The sequence below is a fragment of the Zalophus californianus genome, chromosome 2 (genome assembly GCF_009762305.2).
Source record: "Zalophus californianus isolate mZalCal1 chromosome 2, mZalCal1.pri.v2, whole genome shotgun sequence".
Classification (NCBI taxonomy): domain Eukaryota; kingdom Metazoa; phylum Chordata; class Mammalia; order Carnivora; family Otariidae; genus Zalophus; species Zalophus californianus.
Window position 1 is genome coordinate 70481013 of NC_045596.1, and position 19292 is coordinate 70500304.

General features: G+C 41.7%; 1 protein-coding gene across 5 annotated transcripts in view; it reads left to right on the forward strand.

Annotated features, from left to right (window-relative positions):
* AFF1 (AF4/FMR2 family member 1) overlaps positions 1-19292 on the forward strand; it is a 202261-nt gene that overhangs the window by 90790 nt on the left and 92179 nt on the right. For all 5 annotated transcript variants that reach the window (XM_035725783.1, XM_035725785.1, XM_035725787.1 and 2 more), the window contains 2 exons: positions 16606-16726; positions 17122-18039. In XM_035725783.1, the coding sequence (XP_035581676.1) occupies positions 16606-16726; positions 17122-18039 (1039 nt within the window). The remainder of the gene's footprint in view (positions 1-16605; positions 16727-17121; positions 18040-19292) is intronic.

Here is a 19292-nt window from a genome sequence, read left to right on the forward strand (position 1 = left end):
GAGGGAGAAGCAGGCTCCGCACGGAGCAGGGAGCCCGACACGGGCCTCCATCCCAGGACCCAGGGATCGTGACCTGAGCCCAAGGCAGACGCTTAACTGACTGAGCCCTCCAGGCGTCCCTGAATATTGTTTTTTAAAATGACTTCTCCCATGACTGTCACAGACTAAAATTTCTTGTTACCAGGCATGTGGCAGCGACTCCTTCTTTAAAACATGTAAAGCCTTCTTTATAGAGTGCTTTGAAGGCTTGAGTCCAAAATCATTACATTTTATTTTGGATTAGCCCTTTTCCCAGTTAAGGTACTTCATGGGGAGTACAGGCCTCTGTCCATTCTTTAAGAACTCCCTATTTCTGGGTAACAGTGGAATGCATGTGACAGAGTGTAATTAAAGCCTGCTGCTTAAAGAGCGCATGTAGTAGAGGGGTGCCAGGATGACTGGGTCGTGTTCTTCCAGGATCATGCTGTGGAAGTCATTGGTAGGGAGGTGGGGGTCTCTCCTGAAAGAGGTGGACTTAGTTAATGTCACTCATCCTGCGTGGGTGGACCAGGATGAATGAGAGAAGTCTGGGAGTGAAGGAATGCTCTCCCAAGTAGGCTGGTGGTGGGTCCATAGATAACCAGGGGCCCCGAGGTGAAGTGAGGCAAGTTGTAATTTGTCAATCAGATTATCTGGTTGAATGTTACCTGTTTATTTCTGTTCTGTTATCCTCTGGTTTTTGGTAAAGTCTAATGTAAATATTTCAGCCACTTCTCAGCTATTTTATTGTTAAGGGAATAGTTGAGTCTGTGATTGGGTCAGAGTTGTAGGGAAGCGATATTCCCCTGAGGGCAGAGAGAGGGTGGCAGCCTTGATTATTGAGAGATTCCCTGGACGGCTTTAAATCCAAGGAATAAGATTAAAATGTGTAAGAGGTTCACTCTCTCTACCTTCATTTGAAGATCTTGGTTTAATTTTATCCAGGCTGTCAGCCTGTTTCCTTACACTCTCAACCTGACAAATATCCTTTTATTTAAATAAAGGTATTCAAATCTAGTGATGCAATCTCCCACCAGACTTCTAAAGAACCAGGACATTTGAGGAACAGTAAGTTCTGACCTTTACTAGCAACCACTGGCTAATTCTTCATATTTTCCGCAAACCACACCCGCCTGCTGAAGTAGATAGCTCAGGGAAGTTGGATGGACTCACTGTGCCTTGGGAGTTTTTAATCCCATAGCTTCTCCTAATGTTTTCTTTTGATCTGCAATCTCCATCATCTTCTGTCGTTTCCCATTCACTTCATCCTAAAAATCATACACAGTTGTAATGTGAGGTCCATTACTCTATTGAAGATGCAGTTGGAACCAGTGACTGGGATGGTTTTTATGCCCCCTGCGTTTCCCAAACTTCCACCAACACACTCTTTTTACAACCCACTTGAGGCTGTTGATCATTAGGCCGGGCAGGGTATTAGAGCTGAGTCCTGGAGGGAGTAGATAAGATCGTACAGTGAGTGGTGCCAGACCCTGGAGGCTGCCAGCTTGGCACACTTTTCACCGCGCACTACAGTATGCTAATCTTTTGGAATAAAAGAGTAAGGCATTAAAATTAGATAGAGATAAGAGTGGAGATTTCTCATCTTTCCCCCCCAAGACAGGAAAGCTGATAAGAGAGAAATTTGGTTTGTTACTGAAAGCCTTACATGTTTCAGAAGAAACTATTTCAGAAATAGTCTGTACTTTACTCCTTTAAAATGAAACACTTCAAAATAAACTTTAAAAAAAATTCACCCTTTATCTTTCTTTCTTAATAATTTAGGGTCTAGTCCAAGGGCTGACAAACCTTTTCTGTAAAGGACCAGATGGTAAATATCTCAGGCTTTGCTAAGTCCATGCAGTCTTTGTTGCCACTAGTCAGCTCTGCTGTTCCAGGACCAAAGCAGCCATAGACAGTGTGGAAACAAATGGGCACGGCTGTGTTCCAGTAAATCTTTATTTATAAAAACAGGCAGCTGGGCCAGATTTGGCTCATGAGGCAGTTTGCTAACCCGTGGTCTAGTCCATCTTTTTGTTTCTGCTAACTTTGTTTATGTTTTTAGGTTGAAATTCAAGCATCAACCGATGTTCATTCAAATTGGAATGTTGCAACACATTTTTCCCCTCTTTGCCACTGGTAGCCTTATTCTTTTTAAACTAATCTTACTTAAAAGCCTGAAACTTCTGGGCTCAGCATGTCAGGAAATCAAGGAACATTTTGAGTGGGGATGTTCAACTAAATGCTTTTAAATTTATTACTGAACTTTTAAAATCATGGAATTGTGGCTGCTGGCTCAAACACAACACAAGGAGGTCTTTAGAATAGTGTAAAATAATTTGAATTAGGAAGTCAGGCCCGACTTTGCACCGCAAGGCCCTGTATCAAGTGGGCACAGGGACTGTGTTCTTTGGGACAATGAGGAGGGTGGAGGGGTGGGAGGAGTGGTGAGTTTTGTTTTTGCCATCATCTAGGCCAGTTAAGTCCATTTGCATTCTAAACCGTGACATCCCCACTCTGCTCATTTCCTAAAATTGACGGTTTTTCATGTGCGGAGTAATTTGAGGTCATTGTTTCAGGCCCAGGAAAGTCCACAGGCAATTCTCAGGGGATTGCTGCCCTAAAATATCACTGAGACTCTAGACCAGCCAAGTGGAGTGGATGGCTGCAAAAGGCTGTCATCCCTGTGAATTGTCAGTGGTTCTTTGGACCCTTTTTAGGTGAAATTTGGAGTTGAAGTTGGGGAATGAAGTAAGATGGTGCAAACACCCCATGGTGAATGATCACCCCTTGACAGACTTACATGCTTTCTCAGCAGGGGCGTGGGGACTCCTTCCCCTCTTCCAAACTCTGTTCATTCTTCAAGCTCAGATGTCACCGATCTTAATTAAATCATCCCAGGCTCCTTCCTTTAGAGTTGGTATTTTTCTCCTGATTCTTTAGCACTTGTAACCAACCTCTGCAATCACTCTTAGCAGTCTGCCCCTACCCCCGCTTTGTATTTCTCCCACTAGATTGTAGAACCCTTACTTTTTTTTTTTTTTTTACGTTAATTGCCATACATTACATCCTTAGTTTGTGATGCAGTGTTCCAAGAACCCTTACTTCTTTTGTCCTTAGGTCTGGCAGATAGGAGGTGAGTCAATAATGACGGGAAACAAATAGATTTTCTGTTTTGTTTTGTTTTGTTTTGTTTTTATTCTGTGAGGCTTAAGATCTTAGTTGGACTATGGAAAACCATAGAAGTGCCTTCGTGCTCTTAAATAACTTTAAGTGGCATAACATTTAAAATGCAATTCTGTTTCACAGTCAGAGGCTTTTAATATAAATTATCAGTGCATTTGGTAACTTTAAATGTTTGCTTATTGTTTCCTTAGAATGGTTATATTTGCTTCTGCTTCTCAAAGAGAGTGTTGAAAACGGAAATTTTAAAGCATTATGAAAAATAGTCTTTGAAGCTCCTGCAGTGTACTTTAAAAAAAAAAAGAGTGAACTCTCAGATTCTAGTTTACTGGTGTTCAAGTAGGTGGAGGGTGCTGTATTAAGTTAGATAAATACCCTTTGTTTTAAGCGAGTGAACTGAGTGTTGGCAGTGATGGGGAAAAGATGATATATTCTGCATATAAATGTCCATGGCTGGGCCAAAATCCAGCCCAAAGAATCCTGACAAGCTTTGTAAGGCTCATAACACTGCTTAGCAGAGGTCAAAATGAAGGGAGACTTCTCCAGAAAAACAATGGCTTACTGTTTAGTTTTAAGGAGATGCCAATTATAGCCAGTGGTAGGAGGTGAGCTGGGGTTATGATGAAAATGAGAATATTTAGAAACATGTAATTGTTGCTTGTTGCCATATAAAATACCAATACATGTTTCCAGCTTTCTTCTCCTGTAATAATCTCCCTGTTCTTCCTTCTTGAAATGTCTGTGGGATGAAATGGAATAGAATAATGAGGCTGCCTCTAGTTTTTATGACATTAAGCTTTCTTTCTTGAAAACAAATGTGACATGTGCAATTAAACAAAAAAAAAAGATAACTGTAATTCAGGAGGTAAAGAAAAAACCTGATGATTCTGTAAAAACATACCAACGCTCTATTCTTACATTGTTGTCATCTGTTTTGTGTGATACGCAAGTTGGTTTGGATTATCTTTGTGTTTTTATGTCCATGTGTTTGTTGGAGCCCGAAAAAAACTTTTTTCAGTTGTAGAAAGTTTATCTTTATTCTTATATACATGTCCACAGCAGCCTGTTTAACTCGGTTTAAAATATAATTGGCAGCGGCTTCTACTGGAAGTTGTGTGTTGACCGGGGAATGGAAGATCCATCCTTGAGTTTAGTCTTTGATATACTCCTGTAACGGAATGAGTTTCATTAAATGGATAGAGGAGGAGCCCTACAATTTTTTTTTGTTTGTACAGTAACTGGAATATGCTGATGGGTCTCTGTGTACTCATGTAAATAATAAATGTTTCTTAATATTTTCTTCTTTAGAAAAGTAAATCACCTCTTGCCAGTTTTGTCATTATCCCATTGTTCCTCACTGTTCTTATCAATACATAGACATTGTTTTTCCTTTCATTTTCCAAATGTAAGCCTTTTCCTGTTGCTTTTTGCTGTTGGTTAGCAAGTCTGAATGTTGAGCATTTATTCTGGCTGAAGCAGCACTTGGTACATTGGCCCAGTTTCAAACAGTTCTTCTTATCGTATGTGGTGCAATTGGTTTTCTGGAATGTGTGTGCGTTAGAAGTTCAGTCATTGGGAGGGACTCTTCCTTTTGGAATGGTAAATCTGTACAGTTCCTAAGCTGTTCTATAGAGTGTAATTCATTCAGTTTGACATATGTTGGGAATTAGCTGGTGCTCAAGATGTTAAGTGACAAAAAATATCCACTTGGTATGTTTGATCTCTTATGACTCTTCTTTAAAAAAAAAAAAAAAGAACAAAAAATAAGCTTGCTCCTGAATAATTACTTGAGAGAAGAGTTGCTTTTTTTTTTTTTTTAAATCCCCTTAGGGGCATTTCAGCAGTCTCATGAGACACAAGATGAATTTAGGAATGATTTGTTTTTCTCTTGCTTTCTGTGTGGTACTTGACAATTTGTTGTATAAATCTGTTATTTATAGGGTGCTGTCCATAACTGCCTAGTTTAAAAAAAATTAACATGCTATCTTTTTTTTTAAGATTTTATTTATTTATTTGAGAGAGAGAATGAGAGATAGAGAGCACGAGAGGGAAGAGGGTCAGAGGGAGAAGCAGACTCCCTGCCGAGCAGGGAGCCCAATGTGGGACTCGATCCCGGGACTCCAGGATCATGACCTGAGCCGAAGGCAGTGGCCCAACCAACTGAGCCACCCAGGCGCCCAACATGCTATCTTTTGTACTATCTTTTTGTACGGTCTTTTGAAAATACTTCTGTTAGCTTCAAATTGTATGATTTTTTTTGTTTTGTTGTTTTTTTTTTTTTTTTTTAAAAGAAACCACTACTCGAGGTTCTGCATCTGTATGCAGATTTCCATCCATTCAGCCAATACTCTATTAGCCTAATGGGTTAGTGCTGGGTACACAGTGTGGCATAAGAGAGAAAAAAAAGGTGACTAACCTTCAGTAGCTTACATTCTTGAAAGAGATGAGTGTGGAGAGCCAGACATAATTAAACAGATAAATGAATATACAAGATAATTTTAGATAGTGACAAAGAGACGAAGGGCTACAGAACTCATGCTCTTGGGACCAGGTGCACATTTAGATCTGGAACCTCACTGATGAGCTCCTTTAACCTGAGGTGTTGGTGACAACATTGGCCTCAGCTCTCTGGACAGAGCATCCAGGTGGGGATCAGCAATGCACGGCTCCACTCATTCCAGGCATGGAAAGGCCTGTGTGGCTAGTATTTGAGAAGGGTAGGGGGAGGGGAATATATCTGGAGGTAGCAATTAAGAGGAGATGTGCTAGGGATGGAGCCTTCTAGGTCACGCTTCTGGATTTTAATCTTGAATGCTAAGGGAAGCCTATCGTGATCTTTTAGCAGTGGAAGGAGCCACATAATCTCATTTGCATTTTAAAACTCTCTAGATCCTGTATTTTTTGTTCTGTTTTCCCCATGATGCATTTGTAACAGCATGGAGAGATTTTTCATTGTGGGATTTTTGTTGTTGAAGTTTTAGTCCTAGAGACAGCTTATTAATATCATTCTGAATCTTATTTGATTTAAAATTAAATGTGTAGTTGCTATAAATGTTACTCATTTTTTTTTTTGGTGTAGTATACTTGGACTTTCATGATAAATATGGCAAACTGAAAAAGCCTGTAATATTAACTGATAAACATATGGTGTTAGCTGAGGCAGCTTTCGTGGCTGACCTAGGAAAGAGAGCTGTCAGCCTCCTTCTAGGCTTGAGTCATTTGATGGGTACAACAATCTGGTAAAAATCAGTTTTAGGTATCAGACAATGAATCATATTTTGTCATCAAATAATGAGTAAGACTGGCAGACTTCAGTAGAATTCTGGATTGTTTGAAACTGAGTAATGCATTAAGTCAAAGATATGTATTAAGTATCACTTTTTGCTAAGCACTGTGCTCTCAGGAATAGTCCTTGCCGTTAAGGAGCTCAGTCTAATAAAGAAAATCTGTAGGCACGTGTATGGTCTGTCTCATTTTTGTAAATCTAAACATGGACAGATTTGCAAGAACAGATGTATCCCAGAGACAGAAATTATTCACAGCAGGAATGGGAGGTGAGAGTGGAGGTTGGGGCTGGGGGTACTGTGATGGAGGGGCAGGGATATTTTGGAAGGCTCTGAAAGTCAGGGGAGAGGAGTTCATGAGAGAACTGGCAGAGACCAGGGCTGTGCTTTCCCCCCCCATGCCTCGCAATTCCTTGTGTTCATAGTGTCTAGAAGAGAGAGAAGGGGCAGAAATGGGTCTTATCCATTTTGGGGTGAGAAATAAGCAGAAAGAGGTCTTACCCCCTGAAGGTTAGAGGTAAGTTGAAGCCAGAGAGTGAAGGGTGTTGCTTGGCTTAACCACCACTTTTTTTTTTTTTTTTAAGATTTTATTTATTTATTTGACAGAGACACAGCGAGAGAGGGAACACAAGCAGGGGGAATGGGAGAGGGAGAAGCAGGCTTCCCTCTGAGTGGGGAGCCCGATGTGGGGCTCGATCCCAGGACCCTGGGATCATGACCTGAGCCAAAGGCAGATGCTTAACTACTGAGCCACCCAGATGCCCCACCACCAATCACCTTTAATCCTGTAGGCAGCATTGGGCTCAGAAAAGTTGCAAATAGGTGAATAATAAGATCAGATTCATGATTTTTAGAAGGTTCAATGAAGTATCTGTGTGGAGTTGAGTGGCCCAGGACAAGGAGCCTGTTGGGGCTGTGCTCTGAGTTGCAAGTAAGGAAGTTCACACACTTTCTTTGAATTTTGGATGCTTAATAGATTTAATACCCAAAACATTTTTTTTGTTGAGTATGAATTAAATGAGACAAACATTTAAAGAAAAGCCCAGAAGTTTGAGCTTTCTAGTCTACATTCTTTCTTCGTTTGTGACCACCGCATTCTTTTATTTTGTGGCTGTAATGATGCAGACTTTCACCAGCCTCATTATTTTATATGTATGTGATGCGGTCCTTCATGGTCAGTTGAGTGTGTAAGACGAATGGCGTGGTAATGAGGCCAGTGCTCTGGTTGATCCTAGTACAGACGAGACCTGTAGGGGAAGAGCCAGCAGCTTCTGCCCATGTTTCTGATTGGTGCCCAATGTGTAGTTGCCAATAAAGCAGGCGGTCTGAGGGGGCTCAAAACACTAGGGACCTTTATAACTAAATGGGGGGGGGGACAGAAATAGGTGGCAAATTTGTCTCTAGTGAGCCTGTGACCACTGTGGGGGAGAGGGTGATTTCTGTATGTGCTTTCAGTTAACTGTAAGTAAGAACAGTCAGCATTTTAGGGATCCCCTCTGAGAGACTGCCGTTTTCTGGAATTTCTCAATAACATTAATGTGTTCTTATTTCAAATAGCATTAAAAACGAATTTTACTAACCCTTAGCCCGTAGATTGTCAAATCTTCAAGGTCGGGAGCGATTTCTTCTCACTGTTGTGGTTTGTGTAATTGTGCCATTTGCATGATGACCTGCCTCAGTACTAGTTCTAAATTTTTTTAAATATTTAAAATGCGTTTAAAAGACAAACCATAAGAGACTCCTAATCTCAGGAAACAAACTGAGGGTTGCTGAGTGGTGGGGGGTGGGAGGGATGGGGTGGCTGGGTGATGGACACTGGGGAGGGTGTGTGCTATGGTGAGTGCTGTGAATTGTGCAAGACTGTTGAATCACAGACCTGTACCCCTGAAACAAATAATACATTATATGTTAATTAAAAGAAAGACAATAAATAAAATGCATTTTAAAAAATAAAACATGTTTAGGGGCACCTGGGTGGCTCAGTCGTTGAGCGTCTGCCTTCGGCTCAGGTCATGATCCCAGGGTCCTGGGATCGAGCCCCGCATCGGGCTCCCTGCTCGGCGGGAGGCCTGCTTCTCCCTCTCCCACTCCCCCTGCTTGTGTTCCTGCTCTCGCTCTCTCTCTCTCTCTGTCAAATAAACAAAATCTTAAAAAAAAAAAAAAAAGACGGAGTGAAAAATAAAACATGTTTAGAAGGTAAGGGATTGTGTCCTACACATAGGAACGCGGTAGCTCATCGTCTCCATTCCCCTCATCCTCTTGTTAGAGCAGCGTGTCCTCACCGGTACAGTTTCCCTCGCTGCCCTTTTAAGACCATCGAAGAAGACAAATTCTTGTGCTTTTCCGTCTACAGGGTACAAATGCCTCTCGAAATATATTTATGATCTATTGAGACAACCAAAATGGGCTATAGTGAGACTACTCTTCTAAAAAAAAGAGCTGCTGGTGTTTATAGATTTTGGGACATAGCCTCTAATGCACTGCTTTATGCAGATGGGTCTATAAATATTAGTAATGATCAAAGACTGAGTCCAGGGTCCAAAATCAGTGTTCATAGGTACCAGTGAGAGTTACTGACAGAATGTTCAACACCCCAGTATTTCTTTAGCCCTGATCTTGATGTTGTTATATGAGGCAATTTCTTTTGTTCTTAATCAAAATTTTTAACTACACAAATAATAAATGGATGGATACTTTCTTGTGGAAAAAGTGTTAAAATATTCCTTAAACCACCATACTACCACTCACCTCCTCCACCCTAATCTGGTGCTCCTTCTTGATTTTTGTAAAGTGAATCCTTTCAGACCTTTGCTACATATTAACATGCATGCAGGAAAATAACTGGCGGATTCATTTTGAAAGGTAAATTAACATGTCTTTCATTAGGATGTAAGTAACTGACTTTTTACTCAAGTTTGCCTGGGTAGAGGCTTTCTCAGTTTAAAACTGATAGTATGCCTTTAAGTTACGTAAAAAAATCTTTTTTTTTTTTTAAGATTTTATTTATTTATTTATTTGACACAGAGAGACACAGTGAGAGAGGGAACACAAGCAGGGGGAGTGGGAGAGGGAGAAGCAGGCTCTCTGCGGAGCAGGGAGCCCGATGTGGGACTCGATCCCAGGACCCTGGGACCATGACCTGAGCTGAAGGCAGACGCCCAACGACTGAGCCACCCAGGCGCCCGTTACGTAAAAAAATCTTAAAGGGTTGATTTAATTTTTGCAAAATGGAATTCTGTACAACTTTGAGTATTCTAATGAGGCTGAGTCTTCTGTGGCAAGCAGAGGTGAGTAGCAGAGAGCCGTTACTTTGAGATGATCCTCTGGGAGCTCCTCTAGGAAAACAGCAGCGACATAATGCGATTTTGTCATTTCACTTTGCTTATATTTCTCTTTTCAATTAAATCAGATTTGGTTTTTGAAATTAAGGATTAAGTCTTTGTTTTTTCTTTGCATTTATTGTGTATGTTAGGTGATAGGGGAAGTAATAAAGGTGAAATCTTTGGAAGATTTAGCTGAGTGATTTTTATTACAAGAAAGCCTGTTGCAAAGTCTTTCATATGCACAAAGCGAAAGAAGGAAAAGATTTTCCATTCTTTGAAGCAACATTTCTTCTAATGTGGAGCCACTTTGATTTATTATGTTTAAACTGTATTGATGAATGATAGTTTTAATGACAAAGCGAATTTTGTGTTTTGAAGTATATTGATATTTTTCTGTAATGTGTGAAAAATGTTCCCTAGATGTTAGGTTGTCGGACTAGAGAAACCTGGGAAAAAAGGGCCAGAAGATGGACTGTAAAAGTCAAGAGGAGTGGTTTTCAAAATAAAAAAGTCACTTGCACAAGAGTAAGAACCCAAACCTGCTATCCTTCTGCCTCTCACTTGTGACATGTTCTATCACCATTCTCTAAACCAGGGTGGTCCAACTTTTGTGAATAGACTTGCAAGTTTTTCGTTTTGTTTTATCTTTTATACATTCAAATCAGAATGGCATAGTGCTGCTCCTAAACAGTATAAAGACTCCTCCTTTTCCAAAATTAACATACGTTGTTGATTTGAGGATTTTGTCCTTTCCTTCCTGCCAAATGTCTCTTCCATGCCTCGGGAGTTGAATACACTGGAGAAATTACATTCTATCCCCCAAGGGAGAATTAAACTTTTAAACGTGAGTTCTAGAGAGAGTTGGTCACATCTATCAGAGGCAGGTCTGTGTGAAGTAGCCAGTCAAGGGTGATAAATGGGTAGTCAGCTGTGCACAGCCTGCCCCGTGGGCCCGGGGTTGCCATGGAAGCGCCCAATGGCATCCAGCGATCCTGCATGACTAACCTAGATTAGCAGCAGGGCCTGTGGGCTCCAGCCTGGAAGAAGGTGCTCCCAGCCAGATGATGGCCTAGCCTGCATGCTGCCCCACAGCTCACGCTCAACGTGGGCCTTCCTGTTACTGTCTTTTCTCCTGCCACATAAGTTCCTCTCCTTTTTGAGTGCAAGGAAAGTGACAAAGAGGATCACTCTCATTACAGAGCTCATCACAGAGCTGTGATTTCTTCATTTTATCACACCCACCCATAACCCCAAGGAGGAGCATTTGAAAAGTCAGAGTCAATGTGCCCTGACAGGCCCCAGCATGGGCTTGACTAAATGACTGCATTCAAGGGGCTGAATGGGCAGCTTCGAATTCCTCTGGAGTTTCACCACCTCTCCGAAAGCGAGAGCATCTTTGCATGGTTTAGACTTCCCAGCTTCACTCGGGCTCCTGTGTGGATTAGAAGGGCGGAATTCCGTCTGTGGCACAGTCCCCCTTCGCAATGCCTTGTGCACTTGTGTTCTGCAGGGCACACCAGGCTCTGGAAACTGAAGCCTGGGGTTTCCCCTTTGGTCTTTCATGTTTGCTTAAAAAAAAAAAAAAAAAAAAAGAGGGGGAGGTGGTTTGTTGCACTTTGCAGAGATCTTTTTGAAGCATCAGCACTGCACCTCTGCAGATGGTGGACAGTAGTATATGACCCCAAAGCAACAATGTGGCAACTGACAGTATTTCCCTCGGTTATTTAGGCAGAACTCCTGGTCGTCTGCTGGGTGGTCAGACTCTGCATCCTCCCCCCGGGGCCTTGTTTGTGAATGCCACCGTCAGTTGCTTCAGATCATCCTGTGACTTGGTGGTCTTTTTCTCCCCAGGTGGGGGCTCCTGGGCTGACCAGACAACTGGCATCGAGGCCCAAGGAACATGGCTTAGGTCAGTGGCCAGAAGTTACTGGGAGGGGAGCCCAATATCGGGCATGGAATGGCAGCTTTGGTGCAAGTTTTATTTACAGCCTGTCCTTGAAAGAAATTAATGTGAAGAGCCCCTTAGCATGTTGGAGATGACTTGTGAATCCAGAGGTTATTATGGGGCCAGGGACCTCAAATCTGTAAGTTAAAAAGGGGCTCCAAAAAAAAAAAGGCTCTAAAATAAGAATTTTAGTACAGCTTTTATAACTGGAGGAGTAACTTCATGCTGCCGGCCATCCCTTTCTCCAAGGGCTCTCTGTCAGGTCTGTAGGCAAAGACAGACGCATGTGAATACATTTAACCAAACACATTTTGTGGCTCTGAGATTGCTCATGTGGCAGGGGTGAAACCTCACTTATCGATGTGTACCTCTTTGAGAACAAGGAATTATGAGGATTGTGAGTGAACACACGTACAGTACGCCTTCTTTGTTGTTGCCCTATTTAACACAACCTTGCTGTGCAGAACTTGCTAGCAGAACTGTGATTAAGAATACATGCTCTTTTGCCAAGCAGACCTGCATTCAAATTTTAAGGTCCATTATTTAACACCAAGTAAATCTCTGAGCTTTGCCTTTTTTTTTTTCCACCCAGAATATGGGGTTCATAATCTCCCTCTCACAGAGTTGTTGTGAAAATTAAATAGGACACTGGTGTGATGTGCCTAAATCCGTGCTGACCAAATAACAGACATTAAGTGGTGGCAGTCCTTGGCAACCTGCTGTTGCTGTCATCATTGCTCCTGTTTTTGGTAAGCTTTATTAAAGTGATCCATAGAGCCCAAGAAGAGTGCGCTCTCTTGTACTCCTCAGAACCACCTAGAAACTTGTTACACATGCAGATCTCAGGCCCCGCATCAGATCTACTGACTCAGAAGCTGGGTGGCTGGCAAGGGGGGGGGGTAGGTCTCTGCGCTCCATGTTCTAACAGGTCCTCCAGGTGATTCTGTGCTAACTGGTTCAGGAACCTCTCATCTAATACAAAATGCTCTGTGGAGAGCAGGGAAGGAGCACTTGTCGCTCACTCTGTTTTGTGTGGAACAATGAGAAAGTCTGACCGTGAAAGGCTGACGTTGGGATGAGGTTATCCTGAGAGGGAGAATGTTTTTCTCCTCCACACCAGAGGAAAAATGCCACCTTTAATTAAATGAAGTGATAGCCTTGTAATTATTCAATGGTAATTAACAGTCTGTGAATCATGTAGGACGTGTACTGCTACCTAAAATCCCCTCATTTAAAATTCTTCCATCTACCCGTTCTTTGCTTGCACCTTGAATTAAAAATGTGTAAGGCTGAACAGTGATTTACTTACTCATGCTACTAATTGTGTTGATATTGTTAAAATTTGTTTCCCCCGATGTCAAAATGGAAACAAGGAAAAGAAAGTATTCATGAAAAAAATTTGCCTATGAACCCTAACTATTCTTTAAATCATTGCAGACTTAGAGGAAGTAAAAACCAAATAAACCAGAAAGCTCCCCAGTACGACTGGTAAAACCCGGTCAGTGGCAAGGAGAAGGTAGACAATCCAGAAGAATGAGGGCTCATAGCCTATCCTGTGTAGTCCTGGGAATTATGGACTGGTCACTTCCTGTCTCTTCTGCCTTCCCCCGCCCTGCCCAGGAGCCTTGGGGAGTGAGACCCAAGGAACAGTGGGGGGGGGGGGGGTTTGTCTCACTAAGTCCAAACCTCCTAAAACTTATCCTCCCAGTGCCACTCGTGAGGTCTTTCTTCATCTCACAATTTGGGGGTTTTTCAGTTGAAGGGTAGTGGTTAATTAAAAAAAAAAAAACAAACCACATTCTTCAAAGCTTGTTTCAAAATTGGTATAGTATTACATATGTCTGCCAAAAAATCTTGGTGTGGGTTTTAACTTTTTTTAAACTAATGAAGTAAAACCTTTAATTAAGCAGAGTCCTTAATTTAATAGGATTTCTTCCCTGTGGGAGGTACCTTGATTTTTGAATCACATAGCAATAAGCCAGTGTTAGGAATGTTGTAAAATTGGGTTCTTATTATTTCCATAGCAATTTTTATTATTTGAGAACTAAAACCTAGAAGTGTGTGGTAAAACTTACCAAACTGATACTGAGATAAGACTGTGCTGATCAATTTAGAAATACTTCAGTACTTTTAAGCCGCCAGGGTAGCTTTTCTTAAAGGTATGTGTGGAGTTGATAGGAAAATTACGTGAGGACCCCAAGCAGCCTGATGATGGTTGAAGGTGCTACTTGTTCACACCCTCACTTTTCAATCTGGAACTGAGAATTTTGCCATTTGGGGTTACCTTTTTGGAGACGAAGGTAGCAATTCAGAAGTGGGCAGGGACTCTCTCATTGTAACCAGCAGAATCAGAAAGGGAGAGAATAGTAAAGCAGATGCCTTGGGAAGCTGCTTCTCCTCCTGTGTGTACCCTGTGTGGGGTCCCTGTACCACGTAGCTTTGGAAAAGGGAAGCTTGGCTGTTCAGGTTGCTCACAGACAGTTGTGTGCCCCACCCCCTCTGCAAACAAAGTGGCTGTAAAAGAAGTTTGAAGGAAAAAGATTTCCTGATCAACCCTCTTTTTGGCGCCAATGGAGCTAATGTTACATGATTTTTTTTTTTTTTTTTTGAGCCAATGAGGAATTACCAAAATTATAAAATAACTGAAAGGAATTCCTGAGTGGTCAAGTCCACTGTGCTTCTTTCAACCAGAAATAAATCTAACTGTCCAAAACATGTGAGATTCAGACTGTGTTAAAGAAGACTCCATAGACAGTTTCCGGTTTAGTTTTTTTTTTTCTCAACTTCTTTCAGTATGTTGACTAACCTAAATAGTTCACTTTGTAGTTCTCTTATAAAGTAGGCCATCGAGATATCCATCGTTTAGGGAAAGTTTTTGTGCCGGTGGACTAAGCAGGGAATTCTTTTCCACATCCAGGTGAATTTAGCCAGATAGCTTAAGGCTATGGGAATAGCAGAAAATCGCTTTTTAGATGGCTATTTTTTTAATTGTTTTTGCATATGTCTTCCAGAGTTAATTTGTTTTAATTACAAGTAAGTTTTCAAAAATAGACTGTAAGCATAGTGGCTGTTTTTTAATTAAAAAATATTTAGTGACTGGTTTTTATGCAAAGTACCATGCGTCAGCATCAGGAGAGAGATAAATGAGAGGTTCTACTTTGATGGAGTTAACATTCTAGGGGAAAGGGGAGGAGGAGAGAGAAGCAATCAGTATGTTCTATCAGCACAGGCTTGGTGGATTTGAGGAAGTCTTCAGAGTGGGTGTCATTGGAACCACTCGAGATTTGCTGGTAGTTGAAAATTGGGGATGAGGGTGTGAGGTTGAGAGAGAAGCAGAGGAAATTTGTGTGATTAGAATGAAAGCATCAAAGTCCAGGTTACCAATGAGGAGCAAGGAATAGTCTGGTATCCCTGGAATATAGAGATGGTTTGCAGGAGAATCCTGTTTCATGGGTAAGCTGGTCCTGAAAGAATTGGTTTTCATTCAGGGCTCTGGGGTGGGGATTAGAGTGGAAAAGTTTGGGGATGGGTATTACCGACAGGTAGAATGCATGTGGCAGGCCTGCAGGGAAACAGTGGGGCAATACCTAGAGTAGATCTGTACCAGATTCTGGGGGGGACTTTAATGCCAAGGCAAGGACTTAGAATTTATTCTGCAGCAGCAGAGAGCCATCCAATGCCTCTTATTTTAAAATGTGGATAGTGGCATGAGAACCACAGCTTTATAGATTGGATTTCTTTCCATGAGAAGGCTAGTTTAGAGGGACAAGATGTTGGGGAGGCAAGGAGACCAGTAAGTAGGCTCTTGTCAGAGGAAATAAGAGAAGTCACCAGAGCAGAGAGGCCAGAAGAAAGGGGTGTCTGAGATCAGGGCTAGAGTTTCTAAAGATACATATGGTCTTGGCAAGGCAATGTTTTCCTACATATTTATTCACATAATATTGGGGGGGAAATTCAGTAGCTACCCTAGAAGCAAGTGTATGAGGACAAGAGTCAGCTTATAGTTCTTCCCTTCATTGTTCTTATATATCACATGTGGGGGTCAGGAGGGTGTGGCCTGTGTCGCCCCCCTGAGGCAGGCCCATTTCTGGTTTACCGGCTAGCTAAAACTGCTCTCTCGTTGGCTTCCTTCTCTGCCATTTGTCAGTGAATGCATTTTCAACCACTTTTGGTGCCAGGGCTTGATGATTTAGGATGTATTTTTATGTGGTTTAAGTAGGGCAATCAGATTATCAGACTTCTTGGTAGGTAAAGCTGACATCTAAAATTGGATTTTCCCATCCTTGACATTTGAAATGAGAAATAAACATTATCTTTTCAGGTTTAACATGCCAAGGCACTCCCAGTAGAATAAGCTGAGAATAAAGTAAATGCTGTTTTGGGTGCTTGGTAATCTTTTAATTATGAAATAAGCCTTTTGATTTTAATCTTCCAAAATGTATAATACTGATCCAGGAAAACAGCCTTTTTAAAGTTCACATCTTGCTGACTCCTTCAGATGAAAAGCTCCTACCTCTACCCCATATTTTGCAAGCTGGAAGTAAAAATATCATTAATCTTGTCTCTGTTCCACGACTGCCTATAAAAGACTGTTCAGTTTGGAGTCAGTCCTGAGCCATGAAGGCGGTACTCCAGAGTGAAGGCTTAGGTTTCTGGAGCCAGGACCCAAGGCCCGGAGGGTCACAGCCTTAATCCAGGAGTGGGTTGAAGGATTTAGGCCTTCTTTAAAACCTCTCCCTTGTCATCACTTCTTGTTGACCTCTTCTGGCCTCCCTCACACATGTACATATGCATAGCAAAACTTGGACACTGATACATTTTTATTATTTTTGTTCTTTTGTGGCATCTGAAACAGCTTGTACAATGAAGACAGAAACCTGCTTCGAATTAGAGAGAAGGAAAGACGCAACCAGGAAGCTCACCAAGACAAAGAGGCATTTTCTGAAAAGATCCCCCTTTTTGGAGAGCCCTACAAGGTATTTATTTATTGGATACTAGAAAGCCTGATTTATCACTGTATTTAACTCTGTGGTGAAAGTGAGTTTGAACAAGGGCCACACACGTGAAAATAAGACAACTTATCTTAGATTGTCTTTGAAAATAAACTGTGAAAGTTCTCTGAACCTTGTTATTCAAATTGCCAAAGTTTGTGGTCTTCTCTTGTAATGTTAATCTCCTGTCTTTAGTAATATTTGTCCAGGACGGGCTTCTCAACAGGGAAATTGAGTTTAAACTGCATGTTAAATGTTATGTTACACATTAAATTGGTTTTTTTCCCCCCTTTAAATGGTACTGTGTAACATCATTTATTAAATGATGATTTTCCTTAGATTTCTTTTTCTCAGTATCTAACTCTGCTATCTTTTTCCAGACAGAAAAAGGTGATGAGCTATCCAGTCGAATACAGAACATGTTGGGAAACTATGAAGAAGTGAAGGAGTTCCTTAGTAGCAAGTCCCACCCTCATCACTTGGATGCTTCTGAAAATAGGTTGGGAAGGCCAAGATACCCTTTATTTCCTGAGAAGGGGAGCAGCATTCCATCCCACTCCTTCCACACTAGTGCCCACCACCAGCCTATTAACACTCCTGCCTCTGGACCACTTCCTGTTGGTAACAGCCACAATCCAAAGATGGCACAGCCAAGAATGGAACCAATGTCAAATCCTCATGTCAAAAGCTATGGCCCACCAGACAGCCAGCACCCGGCCCAAGATCGCCTCGGTCAGGAGGGGTGCAGCTCCAGTCATCACAAAAAGGGTGACCGCAGGGCTGATGGAGACCGCTGTGCTTTGGTGACAGACTCCGCTCCAGAGAGGGAGCTCTCTCCCTTACTCTCCTTGCCTTCCCCAGTGCCCCCCCTGTCACCTGTACATTCCAACCAGCAAACTCTTCCCAGGACACAAGGAAGCAGCAAGGTTCACAACAGTAACAGTAACAATAAAGGCTATTGCCCGGCCAAATCTCCCAAAGACCTCGTGGTAAAGGTCCACGATAAAGAGACTCCTCAAGACAATTTAGTGGCAGTCGCCAGCCTCGGGGTGGCCCCTCCCCAGCCACCTTCTCAGACTTTCCCCCCGCCCTCCCTCCCCTCAAAAACTGTTGCAATGCAGCAGAAGCCCACAGCTTATGTCCGCCCCATGGATGGTCAAGATCAGGCTCCTAGTGAGTCTCCTGAACTGAAACCCCTGCCGGAAGACTACCGGCAACAGACCTTTGAAAAAACAGATTTAAAAGTGCCTGCCAAAGCCAAGCTCACCAAGCTGAAGATGCCGTCTCAGTCAGCTGAGGTGAGTGGAATTTCGTATCTGGGGCAATTCCAGTGTGAAGGAAAATTCGAGATGGAAGTTTCTGGAGAACTGGGGACCTGGGTGTCAATGGCTTTTGGGTTGTGAGATTCCTTTTTGTCTTTAGGATCTTGTCCCACAAAGAACTCAGGTCTGAGAGGAATTACTGATGACAGATATTGAAATGTGATTTTCAGGAAGGTTTATTTATTTATTTTTTTAATTTTTACTGAGCCATAGTTTATATGCTGTAAAATACAGAGATCATGAGTACACAGTTTGCTGTGTTTTGAAAAATGTATACACCTGTATAACCCACAACCCAGTCACAGTATTTATCGTGAGAAAGTTTCAGGAAGGTTTTGAGCTGTCATTGTTTTTTTTGTTTTGTTTTTGTTTTTACTTGTTTGAGGGAACACTGACTTCTTTAACATTGTAGAGCAAAAGGGGGGAGGGGTAATACTTCCTCAGCCCCAGTTAGTTTTTCTGAGATCCAAACCATAAAAAAGTAAAATTAAGAGGTTAAAATGTTGAAGGCAAAGTATTTCTAAAGATTTGTTTCCTGTAAATTACAAGAAAATATGAAACTAAAGTTCTAATATATTTTTGTTTACCACCTAAGAAAGACTGGGGGTGTCGGTGACATCCTATTTGAGAGTGAGTCACAAATATGATACAGAATGTTATTCAGCGATGGCTTTTTCAAGTAACCAAAATACTTTATCTTTTTTAAACAACAACAACAAAAAATTCTTTTTTCTGCCCCTTTGGTAAATGGCAGCATTGTGTTTGAATGAAGAGAATCAGAGCACACATCTTATCACTGAAATTCTAAATTAGTAACAGTTACTCCAAAATTCAGATTAGTAGAAATGTTTTGAAGTGAATTTGTCTGAAAGCTTATCTGTTAAGGTAATGTCCTTGGTTTAGTCACATCTATTGTATAAACCTTCTAATTTGCATATCCATTGCTCAAAGGCTTCTGTGTGTACCCAGATAGCAGTCTTAGGTGGTGCTAGAAGGTAAAATTCCTTTAGGCTTAAAAACAAAACCCAAACAGACTCTAGGATGCTTAGCTGGAAAGATAACCCTTATCTTGAAGGAGGAAAATCTGTTCCTCTGGGGTGTCAGCTTTTGGTTTAGAAGAGGTTATAGCTCTGTCCACAGTCACCTATTGAGCTGGAGTGAGTTTGGGTGTCTTCAGAATGGGACTTGTGTGGAGGCTGAGGAAAAATGGGAAAGGGGGAGGACAGCAA